Here is a 23210-nt window from a genome sequence, read left to right as displayed (position 1 = left end):
ATAATTTTAATACCGAAAATCTTATTAAAGGATACAAAATAAAATATTGTTTTCATACAATTTATTTATTATGTTATTATTATTAATCTGTTATATATGTTAATCATTTTAATTATGAAATATTTGTCATCGATTCGTGCAGTATTTAAACCCACGATTTCCACCTTTCTTAGACTGGTTCGCTGAGCTCTTAACGAAAACACAGAGAACTAGTTAAAATTTTGTTAGGAATTTCAATGGATTACAGAATTTTTTAAACCTAAATCTAGTATTTTTGGTTTTATTTTGAGTCTATTCAGATTACTGTTCTCAGCTTTAAGAATTTCTTCTTACCGTTATCATTTTAAGAACACAATCTACAAGACTAATGTTCTTCATTTTACAAACTGGTCTTTTTTGTCAGTATAGACAGTTCTATTGCTTCGATATAGATCATTCTACCCGTTCACTTCATTGCCAGGGTATAAATACAGCAAAAAATGAATAAATAGCTCGAAGGCTTCATGTCAAATTATGCTAACAAGCCTGTGTAAACATAAACATTAAAACATTATTCAATCGAATTCGTAATCGAAAATACACAAAATCAATTGAAATAGACTCTGTGATGCCCTGTAGAATATTGAAATTCACTCAACTCTTTAAGAATTGGCAGCATTCCAATAGAATTAATGATATCAAAATTGAATTATATGTTTTGTTGAAACAGTCACGAGTGCTCATCAAATCTTTAGGTATCTGGTTCTTAACTCTTTTTGCGATTATTAACTTGGCTCTCTTTTGGTTTTTATATATTTTTGTTGATTACATAATTTGACCCTTTTAATATTGTTTTCGTTTTAGCAATTTTTGTTTTTATTTTGTGCGCTACGCTCAGTTGATCTTTTGTTTATACAATTCGTTTTTATTTTCGTTGAGCCATGAAATTTTGTTGATTTCTTCTGCGTGTGTTTGTATTGCAAAATGCAAATTGCAATTTACATTTACACACACTCAATATATGTATAATATATATATTTATGCAATTTGCACTTTGCTGAGTCAATACATATTGTATATTTATCATTTATATTTGTGGAAAGGTTCGTCAATTAGGGATTTAAGCGCTTTGAAGTTGGCTTTGTCACGCAATCAGCAATCAAAGCTTATCAATAGAGAAATATGTGAGTGATAGTGAAGGTTATTATACAACAATCCCAATTTGACCCAAATATTCGAAACAAACAAACATCAAAAAACAGAACGTAAATATGAAAAATGGGAAATTATCTGAGGATATCAATTTAGATTTGATGAAAGGGAAAAACGCGAAAAATCAAATTCATTTTCATGGCACATCAAAGGCAATTAAATTTTACATTTGCACAGCTCAATCGAACGTTCTACGTATGACTTCTGTTCGGTTAGTCAGCTGTCGATATGGGTATCTGCATATAGATTTCATATATCTCCCACTCATACTTTGTCAAAATGCCAATGTGCATTAATGCCAATTGCAATTCGGTTCGAAATGCAATTGTGCCAGCCGATTGGCCAATTCAATCCATTAGCGAAGGCTCCTCGTAGTCGCTGACGGCATTGGCCTTGATTTTGATTTTGAATTTAGTTTCTCTCATTCGCTATACTATATATACATATATGTATCTGTATCTGTATCTGTATATGTTGTAAACAGGCCTTGCACTTACGGATGTTACCTGCCATCGAGTATTTTTTCTTTTTCTCTCTTTTTTTTTGGCTTCATTCGAGAAATTCCTATTGGCACAATTATCATTTTTATTTTTCTTTCTTTCTTCTGTGTGCGACACACGCTAAATTCTTTTTGGGAAAATCCGATTGCAATTTTCCTATAATGTGTATATGGAATACAACAACAGCTTTGACATAATGCAAAAGAATTTTTCATTATAATTGTTGTTGTTTGTAGTTGTTGTTGTCTTGATTGTTTGCTTGAGCACAAACAATAACGATTCACGTTTTTATGGCAGCTGGCGAACGGCCAATTAATTTGTTTAAAAATAAATGCAATTTTCCTGCCATTCTCCTCCTTATTTTCTTTTTCTTTTCGTTGTTTTTTTTCTCATCTTTCGTTCGTTTTTACTGAACTTAATATAATTTCTTTTTGCGTTCTGATAAAATTTCACATAAAATGGGGAAAATTATCAACTCAACTTTCTTTGGCTTGCCAAAGTGGTTTAACCCGTGTCCTTCTATTTATAGAACTCTAAAATCTATCATAGGCAAAGTGTATATTGTAGAGAAAACCAATTAGTCAGCATATTTGTAGATTTTTTATGTTTGGAATTTTTTGTATCTCTCGAGTTTTTTTTTTTTTGTTGATAGATATTTAAAAGCTTTTTGCGTGCTGCTGCATTTAATCATCACATATGATTAATATTATTTATAATATCTGCCGGCCATATATCTTAAGTTAACGCTCTGGGACGCATAACATTCAAATGATCTTTGCTCAAATATTGCTGATTAATCATACGCAGAGTACGATGAAAGATGCTTAGATGAGTTACTATCCATAAGTTAGTAATCATAAGATGCGAATAAAAACTGAAATTCAACAACTATTTACTACAATTTTTCAGACTGAGATATTTATATTTATTTTTTATATTTTATTTTGAATTTCTGTTTTGCTTTAAACACATTTTATTATAATGCAGAATTGATTCTTTATAGTGCTCGTATATTAGAATTTCTGTTCAATGTTTAGCTGTTCCCATTAGATTTAATCCAAAGGCACTTCATTCCAATAACTAATCTGCTTGGATGACCTAAAAATATGTTAAATATCTTGTCAATGGCCGCGTGCCATTTCTATAACAACAATTATATATAAACATTCATGCATATATCTATCTATATGTATGTATAAGTATGTGTACTCTAGGATATATACTTATGTGTTCAACATCATCTTTATGAGCTTAACATTTGATATTTATTTGTTTTTGCCAAGTAAAATTTTTGCTTACGCAAAACAGAGCAAAAATGTTTTTGCTCCTGTGACGCGAAAGAACCAAAGATTTGTTGTTGTATTATGTATATGGTATATGGCCGATGAAACAACATTCTAGTATTTGTTGTTGTCTTTTCCATTCTGAACAACAGGCGAACAAAAAAAAAACACCAATAAACTAGGAATTTTTCGTATGTTCACTGCGGGTGAACCTCTTCAAAAATTTTGATTAAGAAGTATATTTTATAAGTGTTTGTTATTCTTAATATATTTTCTGCGTTTTGCAAATATTTTTGTTCGAATTCTTCTTCAAATCAGATCATGTCATATATACTATATATATATGTTATATATATTTAGTATAATAATGAACACGTATATCATAAGTGCCACACGCGCTGTTTGGTCAATCGATAAATTTGATGAAGAGAAATGAATGCAAAGATGATGGGAATGAAACTGAAACAATGCCACGTCTCTCTCTCTCCCTCTCTCTTTCTCTCTCTCTCTTTCTCTCTTCTCTCTGAGGAAGCAGCTACGTCAGTGGAGCACGTGCCCCCTCTAAAAATATGCGAAAAGTGTGCGAATGCTTTTTGCAGAGGCATCCATTGAAGAAGATGCTTTTGCTGTAACTGGCCGAAACCAGTTTCTTTTGTGAGTTTGCCAATTTCGGTTTGTTTTGGTTTTGGTTTTTATTTTTAGTTGTTATGCGTTTTTAAAAGCGTATTCCTTGAGCTATGCCATTCATTGATTTCATCTATTTCGGTGCTGCGATTGCGGGGGCGATTGCAATTTGTAACTTTTTCGATTATTATTAATGTCATTTATTTTATGGCAAACTTTTTGTTTAGTTTCCATTTCTTTTGGCTTTTGCTAATTTGTTGTTTAAAAATTCTTTTCAATAAATTTGTTTTTCTTTTCAAAATTTGACCGCTTTGACCGCTGGCAAAAATCACATCGAAATGGAATCGAAATGAAATCGGTATAAAACCACTTGAACAACATTTTTATAACTTTCGAATGGAATTAAAGATTAAAATTAAATGCAGTGTATTCGTAGTGCTTCTATAGATGGTTACGTGGTCACTTCTATTCTGGGATATGCTTTATTATTGCGTTCTCTCTCTCTGTCTCTCGATGTCTCGCTCTCTTGCGCTGCTTGTTTTTCTTTAGATGATTAGATTAGTCCAATTAAAATGATTAAAGCAATCCCCTATATATGCATAACAACAACACCATATTTTATTTAAAGATCGCCAACAATTGCGACACTTTATTTTTGGCAAAGTTCAGAGATCAAATCCGTTAAAATGATACGACACGCCCACTTGTTTTCCTGTTGTCTCCTCTTCCACTTCTTTGTCTCTTCTGTGTGTATTCACTTTACGCGCCGTTTCTTTATGTGCTTTTGTTTCTTTGATCCGCATCCACATAAAGCAATCAACATCTAGTGAGCTTCTAGACTCAAGGGGGGGACGCAAAGTGACGCTCGCCAGTAGATTTATTAATAATGACTGCCAAAGGCGACTGTATGTGTGTGTGTGTGTGTGTGCTGTATTCGTGTGCCAAGTCACGACAGCTTGCGTGCGACAATCTCACGAGTTGTTCTCAAAGTATTTCTCAGTGCTCTTTTTCAAAAAAAAAAACAAAAAACTTTGCCTTACTTTTCGACAGACTTTTAATATCTCTAAATATGCTAGCATGTGATCTTTGGCAATCTAAACGTCAAGCCTAATAATACACATAAATAAATCACAAATTGTGCAGTCCATGAAATGTTCTTCAAACTCTTTTTCCGACTCTAAGTCTGCAAATGCAAATTGAGCTGTGTGTGGAAAAATCACGTCAATAAATGGACGTACGTGAAAGCCCCATGAAAAACCCATCGACAAATTGAATAGCTATCGCAAAACATTTATATATTATATTTGATTTTTATTGTGGGCTACGCTTGAGCAATTCGCAAGCGTAAAAATCACATACACGTCTAATTGAAAGTCATAAATATTTGTAGTGCTTGACGGGAACAGCTGTTGAAATTTGCCAGCTGCCCCCATTGATTGATAGCAAATGAGGCGATGGATTCTACCACCCCCTGCCACTTGCTCCTTCCTTTCCCTCTTTCAATTTGCCGTAAAAGTTGCAAATTTAATTTCGTTTGCCACTGAAAGAGGCAGCCGACCCCCATTAAAACGTAGCTAATCCATCACACAAAATCGATAAATGTTGCTGCACTGAAAAAAGTGTTGAAAACATTTTCCAAAAGCTTTTCTTTTATCTTGTGTCTTTTTTGTTGGCACCACTGTCAACAGCAGCGCTACTAATTACACATCCGAGTGCATGAGTGTGAGAGAGTGTGTATAGGTGAGTGTGTGTGTGCCTAAGGTGAGGTCAAGCGTTGAGTGTCGGCACGTCCACTCAGAGTCTGACGCTCTCTCTCTCTCTCTCTCGTATTGCTTTATTTACATGCTCTTTGATTGTCAAATGCTCGTTGATAAAAAGTGAGCAAAGATAGAAAATAAAAACAACAACAATAACAATGGCAGCTGCATATTTTAATTAAGTTATAGCCGGCAAGAGATTACACTAGCTGTGTTATTTTTTTGTCTCTCTCTCTGTCTCTCTTTGGCTCTTTCATTTGGCGACTCTCTTATGTAGTGAATAGATAATATTGTTTGCATTTGGTGAAGATAACAGACAGTCATCGGAGAAGCGGGTCAAAGATAGGCGAGAGGGAAGCAACGCAGATTGTTCTAATGCAGCAGCCACTTTTCTATATTTTTCTTTTTTGCATATATGCAATGCTATTAACACATGTTTATTTTCTTTACATTGAGTGCGTTTTGCATGCTCTTTTTTTCTTATCTTAATTAAATTTCAATTTGCATTTATTTTGCTGCAGTGTTTGCTTATGCGAAACGCAGCAGCTGTCAGCAAAGTAAGAATTGAAAGGGATTTGTTTGTGTTTGTCTTTCACACAGCACAAAAGTATGCAACGTTTTTTTTTGTGTGCAGCCACTTGAATTTCGAACAGTTGCCGGAAAGTATGCTGTAGAATTTTGCAAAACAAGCAAGCTAATTATGGACGCTACTGTAGAACTGAATATTAAACAAAGCAGTGAATGTTAATTACAAATTTGAGCATTTCATTTATTATTTTCTTTTTTTGTGAATTGAATATTTTAAAAGACTTGAACTGTGCTTACTATAAACTACATTTATTTTTTTTTTTTCTAAATTGAAAATTGTAAAATATTTTAACTTTGCTTACTTAAAGTACTATAAACTACTTTTAATTAAGTGTCCGCTTCCGCTTGAATGTCTTTTTCCACTTCACAATCGTTTTGGCTTAATTCATTACCTTTATCCACTGGCTTGCACACAAAATGGTCACATGCGGCCGCTTGCTTTGATTCACACTTCTCTGCGCCTTGCACAACAGCAACAACAACAATAACAACAACCATAACGAGTACGGCTGAGATCACATGATGATGATGATGATGACAACAAAGTTGCTTTTAACCACGGCTAATAAACATGCACAGTTGATTTGTGCCGTCGCTTTTGCTCATTTCACTACCCATTATAAAGAATAACAATTGTAAAACAAAAATTAAATAAATTACAATTGCAATAACTTGTGAAAGGTGCAGCGATCGCATTTATGGCTCAATGAATTGTCGATAGCAGCTCGATTGAAGCTCCACAATGTTAATTGTTTAAGAATAATTGCTCAACAACAAATGAGTTGTTCCGGCATTTATGGCGCATAACTGTCGCGCCCCCCGTTTTAAAACAATAGGCAACAAACTGAAGTTGAACGAACTCGTAAACTTCAGTTGGAAATTGCCCGAAAAAAACGCTGCTGCTGCTTTTCTAATTGGGAAAAGAGCTTTTGTGTGAGCTTTTCGATATGATAGCGAATGTTTGTGTAAACAATTTGATGCACCTGCTCGGGAGCGTAACTTGCCCGCTCTCTCTCTCTCTCTTCCTCTCTTTTGCACTCTCTTTCGGTGTTGCCCTTGTGCGCTGCTCTCTTTGGGTAATTCGCTCGTAACTCTTGCTTCGATCGTGAGATCGTCGCATGCTCAGTTTCAGTTCAACCCTCGGGCGTTGCGGTTTCGTTAGCAGCTCGCCACGCGCGCCTTTTGCCCAAAAGTTGTCAACCGTCCAACTGTCAACTTGCAACAACAACAACTGCAACAACAGCAACAGCGAACATTTAACGAAACGAGTCGCGTGTCTGTCGATTGCTATATTAAATTACTTTAAGTATGTTTCTATTGCTTACGCACAACAAGTGTGTGTGCGTGTGTGTTATGTAAATAGCTGCAGCTTGCGTGTGTTCGTGTGTGTTTGTTGTAGCCTCCAAAAGTGCAATCGAAATGCACATTAAAGCCAAATCGGTTTTAAAATGACAACTTGTTAATTATCGCACCTCGCCATAACTCAACTCTTGATCTCCCTCTCACTCTCACGCTCCCTCTCTCTCTCTCTCTGTCTCTCTTTCGTTGCGTACGTGCGTAAAAAGCTTAATTTCAGTCAGTCAGTCAGTCAATCAAAGCGAATTGCAAATATTACGCATACGCCGCATATGACGAGCACCTGTGGCTTGACTATTGATTTATCGAGATCCAGATATCGTATAGAACACAAATAATTGAACAATGGAGTCATAAATCTTACACAGAACAAGTTAAGCTGCCCTTAGGGGAAGCGAGACTCTCAATTGAGTAATGATTGACAATCAAGGGAAATTAAATTAGAGGACTAAAAGTTGCTTAAATATACTTTAGTACTACGTTTGTACTCTAGTACTTTACTTTACTTTACTTTAGTTCTACGTTTGCATAATATGCAAATCATCTGCACGATTTCTTGACATTATTTAGTATCAAAATAAAACGAACAAAAATACAAAAACAAACATAAACGTATAAAGAATTTGCTCACTATAAATTGGGAATGTGTTTTTTTCTCTCTCACATAAATCGTGCGAATAAAACCGGTTGACGAATTGATCCACACTTTTGGCACGAGTTGATCTTTGATCCAAAAACAAAAAAAAACGAAAATTAAATTTTTATGGCTTTGTGCCAGGCTCAAAAAGCCGCCAATAAACTAATCAATTGTTTAATTTGAGCATTTCATATTTTTACGATCATCATATAAATTTCGTATATCACTTTTATATCCCAAAAATCCCACTAAACACATTCGACACGGCTGCAGCTCGTGTCTATCTGTTCAGCACGACAGCTGCTCACTCCCACTTAAAAGGCAAAAATTTAATTAATATGCATTTGCAAATGAATCGGATCAGACTCAACTTTTCAGCTCGATGTGTAGAATATTTTACGAGCAGATCAGATCAAATATAATTTCGCTCACATGGAAAACTACCCAGAGGAGAGAAATATGATGAGAATCTCGGCATAAAAATATATCAGGCCTGCTTTAATTTTGTGAACTTGTGTCATGTGCCTCTTTGTTTTGGTTTTATGGTCAAAACGCAACAACAACATCAGCAACAACAACAAACGACGTGTTAATTGTTGCTACTCAACATGTGCGGCGCTCGATCAGAGTTAATTGAGTTTCATGTGCGGTGGATTGTGTCGCTTGCTTTTGTTGTTGTGCGTATCTATTTTTAGAATATGCTAAATATGCAACGGGACGAATGCTCGTTGAGGGCCGTAAATAATTTAATTGATTAACAGATCACAATCGTGCAATTGTCCAATAGCGTGATAGAGAATATTTGAGGGAATAATAATTCTCTCTCTCTTTTTCTTGACTTTAGTGAACCGGTTCAATTGTGGCTTAAATATGGTTCACTGGGCTAATTGTTTTGTTGCATTTTTCTCTTACAACAAATTAACAACTTTCCACTCAATTTGACAGTTTTATTTATAGCACAGTTTTTGGCACAAAAAGGGAAAAAATCCAAAATTATCACAGCTTATACAGCATCGACAATCTAATGCGTAAATTGAGCCTAAATTTAGGAACCTTACTTGGAATCAATTTAAAGCTCGTGCTTAAAATCTATTTTTGTTGACACATTGCTTCAATTAGCAAAATTTTGTCACTTTGGAGACGAACAAAACAAGAGACAACAACCGCAACACGAATTTTGCTGTTAATCTTGCCAAAAATAAAATGAAATAAAAACAAATAGGGAACGTTAAGGAAAGAGCTAAGAGAAATAACATAAGATTACAAATGTTATTGTTTTTTTGCTTGCGGTTGCTTTAGGTTTGTTGTAATCTTAAATTTAGCTGCGGCCGGCGGTAATTGTTGTTGTTGTTTTTGTTTTTGTTTTTGCTTTAGTTGGCAACCAATGCTGAAACACAGCTGCGACAATGTCGTCAAACCCAATAGCAACAAAAACAAAAAGGTCTAATAAATTGCATTTAGAATTTGTTGTCTAACCTCCCATCAGCAGCTTTGCATTGCAATTGAGGAATAAGGTTTCCCTTTTGTTAATTTTCCTTGCGTTTTCTTCTTTCCTCTTCGATTCGTGTGTGTATTGTTTTCCGCTTTTCTTTTTGGCTATTTTGCTCTAAAAATTGCACATTAGATCATGTCACAATAATTTTATTTGTTTGTTGTTCTCTTCTTTTTTCTTTTGCTTCGCTTTGCCTGTTGATTTCAATTGAAAAAGTTTTCTCGACCCTCGTTTATTCTCTCTCTCGACATGCTAAATGTCAATATAAGCGAAATGAACAAATTACCGGGAAATGCAGTGCAACTTTGATAAGTACTTTTCGGGTTAATCTCAATGTTTGCATTGGCATTATGCTTAAAATGCAATCGAATTTCTTGGAATTTCTTCAATCAAATTATGGCACAAGCTTTTTTTTTTTGTAGAATTCAATAAATTCGGTATCAATTTAAAATTTATGTTGCTTATCAACAGTGCCTATCCATAGTACATTCAATATTAACTACATTATTTATGCAATCAGATAAGAATTGTAAAGGTTATTTAGGAAATACTTTTGTATGGCTATCTATATACCAATAATAGCTTTCGGTATATTTAAATACTTTGACAGTATATTATTTTAATATATTTTTAGAATAATATCGTTAATATCTACTACAATATCGATAAATAATTGTCAAATTTGATTTTCGGAATATTTCAGTATTTTTGTGGTATATTAAATATACATATTTTAAGTATATTATACTTGTAATCGGGTATTTATTGTATATTATAAATGTAGTACAATATCAATATACTATATATAGTGTTAGGTATATTTTAGTATTTTTATGGTATATTCTTTTGGTATTTTTAACAATAATATCGTTAAAATCTACTACAATATCGATTAAAAATTGTCAAATTTGACCTTCGGAATATTTCAGTATTTTTGTGGTATATATACATATATGCATATTTTAAGTGTATTATACTTAAAATCTGGTATATTTTGTGTATTTTAAATGTAGTACAATATCAATACACTATATAGAATTTGGTATATTTTAGTATTTTTTGTGGTATATTATTTTGGTATTTTTAATAATAATATCGTTAAAATCTACTAAAATATCGATTAAAATTGTCTAATTTGATCTTTGGAATATTTCAGTATTTTTGTGGTATATTAATGCTACATATTTTAAGTATATTATACTTTAAATCTGGTATATTTTGTATATTTTAAATGTAGTTTAATATCAATACACTATATATAGAATTTGGTATATTTTAGTATTTTTGTGGTATATTATTTTGGTATTTTTAAGAATAATACCACAGTGTTTTGCTTGTATCCACACTCGACTGTAGGTTTCTTAGTTGTATTATAACTGTTTATTTTTTGCAGTTCTCTTCAAATGTAGAACTTTACGATGTGATTCAGCCTTTCAAATCGTAGTTAATTTATGACTCACTTAAATCATCATTGCCACACACACTCACACAAACAGAGAATATTCGTATTCATTCTCACTATATTTGTGCATATTTATCACGTATAAATTGTGCGGCGCACATGATGTGTCCATCGTCAATTAACAAACCTTGCGAATAATTGTGAATAGATCGTGAGCGCTGTGTTAGAATCTGTTCACGAATTGGTTAATAAACTACGTCAATTAGAATTAGTGCACATCAATTGGATGGACTTTCAATCTTCAAAAAAAAAATCCATATCTCCGATTGTGTTGAAAGGTTTGGCTGCCCATAAAGATATCTGATATTATAAATAGTAATCTATAATGGGGCACTCTATTAATTGCGAATTAACTTTATGATGGCGATTAATCTCAGAATTGGTTGCAGTTTATAATGGCTTTAAAATGTGTTTTGTTTTTTTTTTTTTACAATAATTTGATTATCGCTTGCAGCGATTAATGCGTATTTAATAGGGCAGATAAAGGGGCAAAATAGTTAACTTATTTGTTTAGCTCAAACAAAACGCCATAAGAACTCGATTATAATTGGGAAAAACTGAAAAGTTCCCCTATTAACAGAAAAAATATCTTTATTACAGCAGTTTAGCGATAAGAAGCAATTATATTTAGCACAGCTCTTGACGTGATCTGACTGATTTCTCCAACTTTTACTAGGAATATGTATTTTTATTTATAATAGCGGTTAATTACATGAATAATCGCTTTAAAAATAACTACAAGAAAGTTCCAAAGAATTGCATATTAGATCAAGAACTATAAGAAAGTTCTACGTAAATAGTTTATACTTTTTATCTTAATAATAAAACTATAAACTTGGCATGCGTCATCTAGATATGCATTATATTTTGTTGTTGGCCAATTTAGGTGTCGCTGAAACGTGACGGAAATTAGTGAAATTAGTGTTAGCAAGACATCGCGGGTTTATCCCTTCCTATCTAAAGTACGTATATCAAATATGATCTGTTAAATTTAGACGAGAGGTGTTGAGCAAGAACTTTCTTGGCATTTGACTCATCTGAGAAAAGTCGTTTTAATGGCTAGCTATAGAAAATACTGAGATGGGCATTTCAAAAAGAAAATTGCCAATAATTTTTGTCGGTTTTTCATGTTTTTCCCACATACACATTTTCATTTGGTTTTTGCTGCAAAACGGGTCGACTAATTAATCATTTGGACCCAAAACACAACATTTTCACAATGGCCACGCGTTGTTTATTTTCAATATTCATACATATATGTGGGGCTACATACTCAAGTGATATATATAGTATGTATGTATGTATGTATAATTGGTGGGTAAACAAATGGCGAAAAAGATTTCACGTACCTTGACTGACGAAACATGTGAAAAATCAATTTGTGTATACGAGAATCGTTCAACTAATGCTAAAAAGCGTAAAAAGAAAGGTAAACACAAAATGGGAAGCGGCAAATTAAATGTTTTTTTTATTTTTTTTTTTTCGTTGCGGTTGCTTTGTTGAAATGCGGTTCGCAGCAAAAGGAAATAGAAACTATCACGTGAGATGAAACGAAACATTACAGCTGCTTAATATAGGTGAATGGAGCATTGCCATTTATATATATACAGAGATGTGGAAAATTTGTGAATGAAAAACTGAACAGCTTGTTAAAAGCAAAGTGTTGCTGATGAAAGGTCAAGAATTATTTGTGGGGAATTAAGCTGAAATATAGAAAAAGGGAACATTCTTAACAAGTTAACCATTTATGAATCAAAGATAGTATTTTTATTTGCGAAAAAATCTGAATGCCATTCCGACCATTTCCTAATATGGCAATTTGAGTTTGACATCGGAAAACGTTTCCATTTCCCTTCCATATTCCACATATCTCATCTATCATTGCCAAACATTATCATGCCGACGTTTCTCATCAGCCATAAATAAGTCGGTTTGCATGTGTATCGTCTCTGTGTATATTAAGCATCCGTTAACACAGAAATTTTCCACAAATATTTCAACGATTTTCCACTTGCCACATTGTTTGTTGTTGGTTATTAGGTCCGCAAAGGCGGCCCCAAAAAAAAAAGAGGCTCATAAATCTAATTTGCTGTCTAAAATAGAAACTTGGCCGTATAAACAATTTTGATTGCGGCATTTCCCAACCTGAGCTCGTTACGTATACGTAACGTATGCAGGAATTTTTATTCTTTTGGTGGCTTTTCCAAGCATTCATTTCGCTGCATTGCCAAATCGTGAGCTTACGAAATTTCCCTCACTTTACAGCCGTCGGGGCTATTTTTAAAAGAATTTACACATAGATTTGGGTCGTGTTCTCTCACGTTGTCATCCTCGCTCTCCTACTCACACACACAGACACATAAACACACGTAAACATTGTCGTGTTGTTGAAGCTGTCAACGGGCAGCGAACAGCGAATAGCGAGCAACAGGCAGGCAAAGAACGAAAACAGAAAACAGCTGTTGACGACGGCGCTAGCGATAAGCAACAAAACGAAATACTATGTGAACAGCAACAACGCGAGTAGTGAGCGCATCACAGCACGCAAGCCAACAAAAAAAAACAAATACACCCACAGCGAGAGAGAACAGCATGAACCGAAAAAAAGCTTTAGGCGCAAAGCTTGCACGCGCCAACTTGTGATCACACGTCGCTCTGCCGCGCGCCATCAAGGCACACGCCACTGCACTGCGCTCTCTTTGGGTCACACGCGCTCTCAGGCTCTCCCGCTCTCTGACTCCCTGACTCTAGGCGTTCTCTGACTCTTCCTCTCTCGCTGTCTCTGTCGCTCTTCCGTGCTGGCTGGCTGGCTAGCCACCCCATTTGGTGTTGGCTTTCGGTTTCGTTGCCGCAAGAAACTGAACGGCTGATCAGAACATTGAACGCATTCAAACGAGTCGGACGTGAGTCGGACGTATGTGGGCCGTTTACGGGAATTATGAATTAGTCGGAATCGAATCGATTTCGCACTGAATTGATTTCGATTGACAGTCAGCAGAAACCCTTTTTTCTGTTTTAATGATGTTTTTCAACTCACACACACGCACGCAAGCAAAAAGCAAACAAAACCAAAATCAAGCAACAGTTCAGTTTCAATTTTAATTCAACATTTTTGAAATTCTTTACACAACAAATTAACAAAAAACAAAAGGAAAGAGAAGCAGCGCGTATGAAATAAAAAATAACAATAAAAAAATATAAAATGTGAATTGATAAATTTGAATGTACTGCAAATTAAATTCAAGTGCTGCGCTGCGCCGCTCGCACGACGAATAAACGAGGCAACCAAATTGCAGAGCGCAATAAATTAAAACAATAAAAACAACAAAAACAAAATATAAATAACAGACAACCGAAAACAAAAAATCTACATAAATGTATTTGTTGTTGTGGCTGTGTCACATACTATAAAGTAAAGTAAAACAACAACAACAGAAGCAGAAGTTGACAAAAAAATACTCGGTGCCAAATATAAGCAAAGTAAACCAAAAACAACAACGCAAACGACGAAAGAAGCGACTCAAAAATGGTTGGCAAAGTTTTGGGCATACGCGACTTGGAGCAATTCAGCAGTCGACGAAGCAGCGTCTACGTCGATCCCGAGTGCGAAAAGTTCTTTGAGCTGCCCTTGTTTATAGCGGCCAGCTCGAATGATATAACAACCAAATGCCAGTGCTGGCAGTTTAGTCCAGGTAATAAACTCCATCATAAACATTCAACAGCAGCAGCATCAGCAACAACAACAACAAATAATAATAAAATAAAAAATAATGTGTTGGCTAATTTCGAAAGTAAACTCCATAAAATGTTCAACTTTTCATTTAAACGCCGCATAGTTATCTTTAGCTTTTATCGATTTTTGTTTTACTTTAACCAAATGTGAAACAAACTTGACATCAATCACAGTCGATTGTGTGTTTTATAGAGTTTGCTAGGGATCAACAAAGCAGCTGAGATAAAAACACATCCAACTCTCTTTTAAAAATAGCAATATAAACATAAGATATGTCGAGCCCAAGTTTATAGACCGAAGGTAGTCGAGAGATAATTAGTTAAATACGCATGACTAAAATTAGCTTAATTAGGATAAAAAGATAAAAGATGCCAAAGGGCAGCGTTTTGTTTGACGTCACGAAATTGTTGTGCAAAATCGTGCAAGAAGTATAAAAATATTTTTGGTAAATTATCATAAATAAGTTAATAGGTTTTAAAGTCAACAAAGTCGAAGCATACGTCAATAAAATAATGTTGTGAAAATGTCTATAAATTGATTAAAAGTTTTGAGTCAAAATGTTTTGCAAATGATTAACATTTTAATTAATTTGTTATTATAAAATGTATGTAAAATAGTTGTAAATTCTCAACTACGAGTATTTGAAATATTTTATTTATGATGCAAGGCACATTAAAAACGATTACAAGCGTAAATTTGCAATTATTTTAATAAGAAATTGCATTCGCTAACAATTATTGAATGAAATTGTTGGTGTCGAGAGGAAAATTACCGCATCTACGTTTATTTAATGCTATTATAACAACGTTGTATGTGTTTGTTTGTAACTTGTTGCGTTTCTCGCTAAACATTTTCATTGCAAAGACTCTCTGACAAATGCAAATGAACTGTGGCGAGGATTAATTACAATCGTAGATAGAAGCGCTGGAAATTCAAACGAGCCTCAGTCAATTATATTTTTTATTATTGTTATTGCATTTACAACACTGCACAACAACCACCCACGTCCCCCCTCACTATATCACTACTATATCATTCTGGCGTCATTTGATATTTAACAGCAGAGCTTTCACATGCTCATAACCGAGTCAATTTTGGTTAAATGATATTAATGATATTTTTCAAGGCGTAGTAAAAAATTCAACTATATATGGACATTGCATATACATATATGAATATATGTATATATATAATTCTGATTCGTTGAAATTAACAATTTGTTTGATGACTGGCGCTGGGCTTGACATCTTATCAGGTTTGCTGCTCCGGGGCCATTTAATGACAACAATAACAAAACAACGAACAACAAATAAACCCAAAGTGTGTCTCTGTCTGTGTCTGTGTATTGTGAGTGTTTTGTGATAAGTGATAAGAACCGGGGACGAGCAACAGCTCAACAACTACAACTACAACAACTATGACTGGCATGCAAAAATCGATCAGCTGTCGCGTTGGCGTAATGTACGCAATGCACAATCAATTATCCGCACTTATTCGATAACTAATCAATATGGCAGCAGCACTTCGATAACTCCGCCAATCGACTGCACAAACGACAACGTGATTGTCCCCTCCCCCGACCTACATCTTGGCCTCCTAAAGCAGCTGACCACCTAGCTAGCTAGCCGGCTGATAAGTGCTTTGCTGCATTTCGCAGCTAATCGCAAAACAAAAAATACTTGAGGTATTCGCACTTAAACCTAACATTGAACAACATCGATCTAGCAGTGTCATATGTTTGATTTTTTTAAATTCCAAACAGATTTGAATCAATGAGTCAAGTTTCGGGTATTCTTGCTATCTCTATTTAATTCGTTTCGATACAGAGCTTCCATCTGTATAAAAGACAACAGAATCTGAATCTCTAATGTGTTTTGATACATTACTTACTCTCATCTCTAGTTATATCCAGCAATTAATAAGTCAAGTATGAGCAAATCAGTATAACCAATTGTCATCTGTGTTTATTTTAATCTCTATTAAACAGCATCTATTTAGCAATTTCATATGCCTGTCTTTAAATTCCATTTTGTTGTTGCAACAGATTTGAATCAATGAGTCAAGTTTCGGGTTTTCTTGTCACTTCAATACAACCCAATCTTAGCAATTGTCATCTCATTTTAATTAGTACCGATGTATTACTTCCATCTCTATGGAAAGCAACAGCATCTTTACAAGTCCCATCTCTATTTAATGTGTTTCCATGTGTGACTCCCAGCTCTAATGATTGTGGTATGGGTTTTAGTGACAATTCAATCTAAGCAGCTGTCGATATATTTAATTAACGCCTTCTGTTATGAAATGTCTTCTTATGAAATGCAAAATAATCTTAAGAAAACCCATCCGTATTTAAGGTGTTTCGATCTATGACTTACATCTCTAGTTTACATATCAATTAATGAGTCAACTATGGGTTTTTGTAGTAGCTTCATCTAAGTAAATGCCATTTCTTTGTTTCATTAGTTTCGATATATTATTTCCATCTCTATGAATACAACGGAATCTTAACATCTTTGTGTTTCGATATGTGACTCCCTCTATTTACATATCAATTAATGAGTCAAGTATAAGTTTTCGTGGCAACTCAACCTAAACAATTGCCATCGTTATTTAATTGATTCCGATACATAATTCTCAACTCTATGGGTTCGGTACTTCAATGCATTACAATCGAAACAATTGCCATCTCTATTCGTTATGTAACTCCCATCTCTAAGAGAAGATATTTCTCGCCTCAATTACATTCAAAACAATCGTCATTTGACTTCCATCTCTAGTTTACACATCAATCGAATGTTTCCTCTCAATTAGTCCGCTCCCTTCATATTCTCACTTCAATTAGATTTCCCCTTTGTGAACTCGCACTATCGATTGAAGTCGATTCAATTTGCATTAGCATTTAATACAATATATTACTCAAAAATTACTCACACTTGTAGATAAACGTTTGCTTATCAATTCCATTTAAATTTCGAATTCAATGTAAGACAAATCAAATTGATAATTAATGCTTGCTTTGCGGGTACTTAAAATTCAATCTATTTATTGCTGAATTTTGTTTGCACACCATTCAAGTTTAATTATTATCATTATCTTGCAAATTTATAAGCATTGATAAAGCGTGTATAATTAAACGTAAGACATTCAAGCGATAACTGTCAATGAAACAGTTGAATTTCATTTTAATTACAGAGACCATTTAAAAATCCTTAACGAGTATGTAGAACAAGCATCTATCAACAAAAGCTTATCAATGCAGTGCAATAAAACAAGAACACACACACACACAAATTTAATTGCAAACTCAAGTATTTTATTTGCCACTCGTGACGTATACGTAATTTGTGTGAGTTATTGCTGAGAGGCAAGTTCAATTGGTTTTTGCCGCAACAAGGGTTTTGGTATGAGCCTTAAATGGCTCTAAGCGAAGGCTTAGTCTGCTTATCATTACAACCACCGCAACTGCAACCGCAACAACAACAACAGCAATGTCATATGAGACTTTAAGTGGTCTCTGGTAGCAGAGTTATCAGTTTGCCACTTGAACTGCAACTGACCAACAAACAAACAATATAATACCTGATATACATCAGTTATATATATATATATAAAGCTTAGTGTTGCATGATTTACAATGTGTGTCGTGCAGCACGTCAGTTGAGTTGAGTTGAATTCAGTTTCGCAGTTTCTTTATTTATTGTTAGACATTAAAGTTCGTGACCTAGCCCAAGCGAGAAACACTTGACTAAACTGATGATGAATGTTTCTGTTTCGTTCCAGGCAAAGAGCCAGCGCTGCGCTCATTCACTGAAATCCAACAGCTGCTGCAGCAGGGCAAAAAACACATTGTTAAGAACATACTCAGAGAGAATTCGTGGCCAATTAATTCACCGATTCGCTCACAATTGTGGCCACAGCTCTGCGCCCAACACTTGACCAAAAGCAATGTGCTCGATGGCTTCTACTGGGAGATGGTGCATCAGGTGAGATTCTAATTTGAAATTGAATATTTCAAATAAATACTAATTTATTTCGTTACTTAGGTCTTTGGCACCACGGAGCTGTCGGAGAAGCCGATCATGTTGCCCGCATTTGTGGATGCCACACATTGTTTGCCGTACCATTTGACGGGCACGGGACGCTCGGTTGCCGATCGCATTGTGAATGTGCTGGGCTACGATTGCCCCGACATTACCTACAGTCCAGTATTGTATCCAATTACATCATTACTTTTGCATTTCATGTCGGGTAAGTCTCTCAAATACTACACAAAAACAAACACAAATCAAATTAAATAAATCAACTCACGTGAGTTACGTTGCCCTTTTAACTCGAGAGTTTCATTTTGATTTTCTCGTTATATATTTGTTTTTCTTATTAGTTGTGTCGACTACACAAATAATTGCTACAAATTGTAATTTACTGCTTTGCTGCTGCTTCTGCTTCTTCAGCAAGTCGCGTCTCTGCGCAAATTGATGTATCGTGATTTTTCTGGCTAATTGTTTTGGTCAATAACAAAATCAATAGACACAGCCCTTGGTTGTACACAACTGAATATTTGTTTTGTACTATGTACTTGCAGTAAATAGTTCCGCATTTGTTAAGAGCAGACTTCGTTTGCGTCGATTCAATCGATTCATTTATTTTTAAGCTGTTTCAAATTGGATTAATCTGGTCGCATGTGGGCAGAGATTGAACGAGCCGCTTAATTCCAGCCGATCAATCGAACAGTGAATTAATTCAACAGCTATTCATATTCATCAAATTCGTTAGGGATTCCTTAATTGCTGGACAGATTATTCATATTCTTAAATTTTTAAATGACAACTTTTAATTGTTTTAGCACACTCTTTAAATCGATCAAATTCGTGTTCGTAAATCAACAACTTTATTCAATTGTTCAACGCTTTGCCAAAATATTTATGTAAACAATATGAAGCTGCTTTCAGTTGCGGAAATATGTGCAACCCGAAAAAGGTTTTCATTTTAGTTTCATTGTCAACCTTTTAGCAATTTCCGTAGTTCTCACATGTTGCAAGCACCTGCCTGCGATTACAAATGACAGGCGCATGACCCGGTTCTGTAACCCTAACAAAAAAAGAGGAAAATAATATTTGCTTATCATCACTTGCATCGCGTATACGCAGTGTAATCTCAGCTTCAGCTGAACTCTGAACACCCCCATTTGCAGAGAGTGAGAGAGAGAGAAGACAAACAATCGACTTCAATCTGGGTTCAAGAGTGTCGCGCACTTAATTTAGAATATGCGATTATCTCTTGAATAAAAAAATAATAATAATAAACGCAAGTAGTCGTACCTATGCCTATTACAAACATACTTATATGCACTCTGTGCTTTCTGCGCCTTACTTGCGAGAGAGTGAAGCACATGACAGACCTGCAACTGATACAGCTGCTGTCCAGATAAGCCTCGAGGAGGAGGAGGAGGAGAAGGAGGCGGTATACTCGGAAGGAGGTCGACTTTTGAAGTTGACTACATTTTAATGCTTCTTTGTCTCAAGCTGAGAGTCTCAGTCTCAGTCTCAATGTCTGTCTCGCGTAGTATTTTGGAGGTTTGTTTACATGGCGCGAAAAAGTTTTTTAAAACGTTCTAGTTATTGCTATAAATAGTTGTAAGTGGGAGGGGGGAGTACAAAGGTTCATTGTTTACAAACCGAACGTGTAAACTTTTTTGTGGTTTCAATGATGGTCACATAAAATAACCAAATAAAATGAAAGCAGGCAGCTGCTCCATCTAAATGTCCGAAATAAAATCAACAGCAAAAAACAAAAAAAAGAAAGAAATGCAATAAAATTTGAATTGCATTTTCAATCAGCATTTCAACAGCACTTTGTGCATTTCAAGTTCAAGAGTCTCACATAAACATTGTATAAAAAAGATTGTACATGCCGTCCGTCTATATAAACGCGACAGTGCGAATACTCATGAGTGTGTGTGCGTGAGTGTGTGTGTGTGTGTGTTTGTCTGTCTGTTTGTCCGATGTCTATATTGGCAGTTTGCATTGCGACCCGACATCTTGTTGACGTCATTGACTCGTTATCGTTGTCGTTCAATTTTATGCAAATTTTGTTTTTTTTTTTTTTTTTTTTTTTTTTTGCCTGCTTCTGCTTCTGCTTCTTGCAAAACGACAGAATTATTATTTTTTTATTTTGCCTGCAGTATTTGATACTCGTTTGGCATGTGACACACATTTTCCCAACAATTCTGGAATAGATAACAATAATCGTGAGCTATTTTTGTATCGTACACTCAGTAAAGCAAAGCTAAGTGGGGTATATGCACTCGTTAGGGGTATTCGGCATGATTTTGACAAAGTTTTATAGCAAAGTGTCGTTAAAGTGATCAAGAATTAAACGAAATAGAAAGGGTATAAAGTTTTATAATATTTATTTATTTATTTACATGTTAATTATTATACCAAATAATATAATAACTAAATGAAGGGAGTGCTAGCTGCTAAGGCCATCGACTAAGTTTTAAAAGAAAGTGTTCTTAAAGTGTGAAGGAATTAAATAAATATATGATTAAATAGACATACATGAAATGTTATTCATATATTTCCATATTAAAGAACAACGAACACGCCAAAAAATTGTGCTCGAAGTGAGTTGGGATATGAAATGAATGAAGTTCGGATACCCTTTAGCTACAGCTCTTCACACGTGACTAAAGGGTATCCGAACTTCGTTCACTTCGAGCACCATTTTTTTGACGTGTTAGTTGATGTTTATTTGCAATTGTTGCTAATGACGCCAGCACGTGAGCATAAAATTCACATAAAAACATTTTTGGGCAACCCAAAATCGTTAGTATTCGCATTCACATTCGCATTCCCATTCACACTCGTATTCGTATTCGCATTCGTATTCGCATTCGTATTCGTATTCGCATTGTCGTATTCAGATTCCCATTGCGAATCCCGAAACCCAACGAAGCCAAACAAATGCGTACTTTTTATATCATCTTTGCGTTTGCTTTTGTTTTATGACTGTTTGTTATTCTGTTGTTCTGTTTATGCCCTACCCAAACATTGTCGAGCTATGCATATTTGTTTTTGCACGGCTTTTAAATGGCCCGAAACTCAGCTAACCAGCCACTCTTCACTCTTCGCTCTTCAAATACCTTTGAGCATTACGTGCTCTGTGATATCAAATACTTGCGACTCAAACTCTCGTACTCTCGTATATTATTCGTACAAAAATAATAACACAGGGGTGAAACATTCATTGTGCTTTACATTTGCATATTCATGCAGGCAGCCAGAGCTCATTCAAGCTGAAAAAGCTCACTAATATCATCACGCGACACTCTTCTGTGTGTGTGTGTGTGTGTGTGTCTGAAAGTTTTGAGGTGCATGGCTTGTGTTGTGCTTTCAGCTCGACATTGAAATGGATTAGCAGAAAGGTAAACATTTGCTGGGTCTAAGAAAATTTGCATTTATTTTGCATAGTTCAAAAACTTTTGTGGTTGATTTTTATTATTATTGCATTAGAAATGACTTTGAAGTTGATTCTTAGCACTAGCAAACTTCGTTTTATTTTCTATTAAATAAAAATGATTGCTATAAGAAAAACTTTTTCAATCGATGTGAACTTCAACATCAGTTTATTTATGTTTTGTTTTTTAACATCAACTTTAGCAGTATGAAAAGTCATCTTTATTTTGTTTTCTATTCAGTTAAAGAGTTTGATTGCTATAACACATGTTTTTTTAAATCAATTTGCAGTTTAACTCAAATTTCAGCACTATAACATAAATAGCTATCTTAATTTTATTTTCTATTAAATAAAAAGTTAAATTGGTATAACATAAACTTTTGTAATCGATTTGCAGCTTTATAATAATATCTATTTAGTTATATTTCGAATCTTTTGATTTTTAACATCAACTTTAGCATTATAAAAAGACAATTTCATTTTATTTCCTATAAAATAAAAGAGTTTGATTATTATAGCAAAAACTTCTTTAATAGATTTGTGTACTTGACCGTTTCTTACTGATGATCTATTACATCTCTAACTATATAGATATATTTCCAATGTTTTGATTGTTAAACCTCTAACAAAAACTTCTCCAATTGTAGTCTAATATCTATTTAGTTATATTTCGAATTCTTTGTAAAATGAAATCTTAAATTGATTCGCTGTTCTTGACCGTTTTGGATAATCATTTTAGTTGTTGTTTTCACGAACTCTTCTTGTTATTTCACGCATTTCAAGTTCACTTGGCTGTACTTATTGATGGATTGATTGCCATAAAAAAAGGGCATTTGGGATCTTCACATGGCGCAGCCTCAACCCAATTATCGCCACTGGAGCAAAGATTTATTGCATATTATTTCAAATTTTTGTTTATACTCGCCCCGCGTGTCTATTTTTGTCTTTTTAAAACATTGTTTATGTTTTTCTATTGCTGCTTTTTATGCTTTTTGTAGTTGAGTAAACGAAAATATTCGCCGGTTGCTGTTTTTTGTCGAGCTTCTTTAGCATGTTCTCTATCAAAGTTGTGTATAAACAATGTATGAGAATTTTTCCTTGCTCTGGGGACACGTGTTCACATTTTTAT

At 34.5% G+C, this 23210-nt stretch overlaps 1 protein-coding gene across 14 annotated transcripts in view; it reads left to right on the top strand.

Annotated features, from left to right (window-relative positions):
• The window catches only part of LOC117565911 (GTPase-activating protein skywalker), a 55681-nt gene that overhangs the window by 23541 nt on the left and 8930 nt on the right, over positions 1-23210 (top strand). For 6 of the 14 annotated variants that reach the window (XM_034245267.2, XM_034245273.2, XM_034245270.2 and 3 more), the window contains 2 exons: positions 18404-18606; positions 18667-18871. In XM_034245267.2, the coding sequence (XP_034101158.1) occupies positions 18404-18606; positions 18667-18871 (408 nt within the window). Of the gene's footprint in view, positions 1-7233; positions 7250-13780; positions 14583-18403; positions 18607-18666; positions 18872-23210 lie in introns of those variants that run through there. The other 8 variants (XM_034245274.2, XM_034245277.2, XM_034245276.2 and 5 more) reach the window with 5 other exon arrangements.

Source organism: Drosophila albomicans, chromosome 2L (assembly GCF_009650485.2).
Source record: "Drosophila albomicans strain 15112-1751.03 chromosome 2L, ASM965048v2, whole genome shotgun sequence".
Lineage (NCBI taxonomy): Eukaryota > Metazoa > Arthropoda > Insecta > Diptera > Drosophilidae > Drosophila > Drosophila albomicans.
Note: the sequence above shows the minus strand (reverse complement) of the source record. Positions and strands in the feature narration are given on the sequence as shown.